The following is a 2,500-nucleotide window of genomic DNA, read 5'->3' on the forward strand; positions in this document are numbered from 1 at the left end:
AGTTGTAAACTTTCTTCCGGTAGGGTGATCAATTTTAATCACGTGTCCAGCACGTGTTTCAAGGCTATTATGGATCACACGCACACAAACACGCACACACACACACACACACACACACACACACACACACACACACACACACACACACACACACACACACACACACACACACACACACACACAGGGATTGGTAAGGCACTGGCCTCACAAGCCGGAGAACCGGGGTTCGATTCCCCGGCCGGGCGGAGATAAGTTGGGTTTGTCTCCTATCACGTGTAGCCCCTGTTCACCTAGCAGTGAGTAGGTACGGGATGTTAGTCAAGGAGTTGTGACCTTGCTGTCCCGGTGTGTGGTGTGTGAGTGGTCTCAGACCTACCCAGAGATCGGCAAATAATGAGCTCTGAGCTCACTGCCGTAGGGTGGTGTCTGGCTGTCTCGAACAGAGGCTGCAGCAGATCCGAGGTGAATACACACACACACACACACACACACACACACACACACACACACACACACACACACACACACACACACACACACACGACACGACACAAATTTATTTCGTTAGAAATTAATGTGATAAATATATCTCTACTGTGGCGGGATGTTTATCGATTCCCATCTCTAGAGCACTAAGGACTCGTTAAGATCCATCATGGTTATAGTATACTGAGTACCTAAGGCAAAGGTTCAGGCGCAGCGAAGGGAGTCGATGCGAGACCTCCTGCCTTTGCTGATCACCTCAGCATCAAGTATGGGGACTAAAGAGAAGCAGGAATGTTCTAGGGACATATATTTAATGCGCAGACATCAATAAATAAGGTCGTCAGGAAAGTTCGTTGAGAGGGACACTTCATGGGTCTCTACTCTTCGGCTGCAGGGGCTTCAGCGGCGGCGGGGCTGCCATAGAGGGGAGAGGGAGGAGCGTGGTAGGCGGGAGGAGGTGGGTGGTAGGGCGCCGGGGCAGGGTAGGTGGCCTCGCCCTCGTAGGTGACCTCAGCGACGTAGCCGTTGTGATGGTCAGCGGTGAAGGTGACGATCTGAGTTCGGCCGTCGGGCAGGAGGACGCGGTAGGAGCCTGAGGTGACGTCGCCGTCGCTCTTCTCGTCATGGGCGAAGTTGTTGCCGGAGTAGTCGTCATTGACGGCGTAGGCGAACTCGAAGGGCATTCCTGGTTCCTTGTAGACGGGAGGAGGAGGAGGAGGAGCAGGGTATTCGTAGGCCGGGGGAGAGTCGGGCTTGGGGGCGGCCGCAGCCAGGGCCAAAAGGGCGGCGAAGAAGACGACCTGATAGAAAAATGATAATAATAATAATGATGATAATAATAATAATGATACTAATAATAATAATAATAATAATAATAATAATAATAATAATAATAATAATAATAATAATAATAATAATAATAACAATAACAACAAATAAAATAAATAAGTAAATGAATAAATAGATAGATAATACTAAATTTTTCCTGTTTTGGAGGTTCACTCTGGCATCAGTTTGTTCGCGCTGTTCCTGAGGAAGCAAAGGACGGATCCATACTTACTCTCTTGAACTCTTATTCTCTGCATGGGGTACCTGGGCGAATGAAATCGCCTGGTGGAATCTAGACTAATAAATGTTTAAATTATTATTCGAGAATAGTTTACCTCTTTTGTTGCGCAGGAAGGGGGTTGAGTCTTCCTCAGTTGAATCGAATCACTTGGTAGGAGCAAAGATGAATGTTTAGGTCGTCAGAGGCAGTGAAAGGGTTTTGTTACTTGTAAGATTTTATGGATGACCAGCTGTTTTACGAGACAGGAACGGAGGCAACTGATTACAAACTTAAAGGGCTTTGTTATCACCTTTGGTACAATACAGCATTTCATAGATTTTGTTCTGGCTAGCATCAGTCGATTTTGTTCAGATGAGACAAGACCTGCTGCTAAAGGATGTAAGAGTCTCTTATTTAATTATTTTGTTACGATGGCGCCTTTTACATATTTCGTTCAGGCTCGCACTATGTGATTTTGTTATGGCTTACGATAGACGATGTTATCAAAATTCGGAAAGACAAAACTTCAAGGTGATGAAATCGTAGAGAGGGGTAGGTTATGCATTTTGTCCTAATATATATTCAAAATAAGAGTAAATTCTGACTCCTAGATAGACTTGGTCGTAATGCTTTTGCATCTAAAGTCATCACATATTACCAGGTTTTAGGACCGAGTTTAGTATCATGCTTGACACTGAATGAAATGACTAATCGTTACCTTTCACGCTAGTTTTCATTATAGATGTAATCAACTGCGATCCCCCATAATATATACTAACAAATGAGGTGAAATACAAGAACAAAAATGACAGTACTGATAACAAAACGAGGAGCCCACACCTGAGCTTGGATTTTATCGAGGGTAAGTGGCCATCATCGACCGGTTGTCCTTCTTGTTGCTGCTTCTGCTTTTTCAATTACCGAAGAACGTCGACTAAGATTTCCATCGAAAAGGGCTGACTAAGG

The 2,500-nt window shown here is 45.0% G+C and overlaps 1 protein-coding gene across 1 annotated transcript in view; it reads right to left on the reverse strand.

Moving 5' to 3' along the window:
• Positions 1–863: 863 nt before the first annotated feature.
• The window catches only part of LOC143039133 (cuticle protein 7-like), a 2,047-nt gene continuing 410 nt past the window's right edge, over positions 864–2,500 (reverse strand). The window contains exon 2 of the mRNA XM_076208991.1: positions 864–1,286. Within this exon, the coding sequence (XP_076065106.1) occupies positions 864–1,286 (423 nt within the window). The remainder of the gene's footprint in view (positions 1,287–2,500) is intronic.

This window comes from Oratosquilla oratoria, chromosome 25 (genome assembly GCF_046742065.1).
Source record: "Oratosquilla oratoria isolate Oo_2021 chromosome 25, ASM4674206v1, whole genome shotgun sequence".
Taxonomy (NCBI): Eukaryota; Metazoa; Arthropoda; class Malacostraca; order Stomatopoda; family Squillidae; genus Oratosquilla; species Oratosquilla oratoria.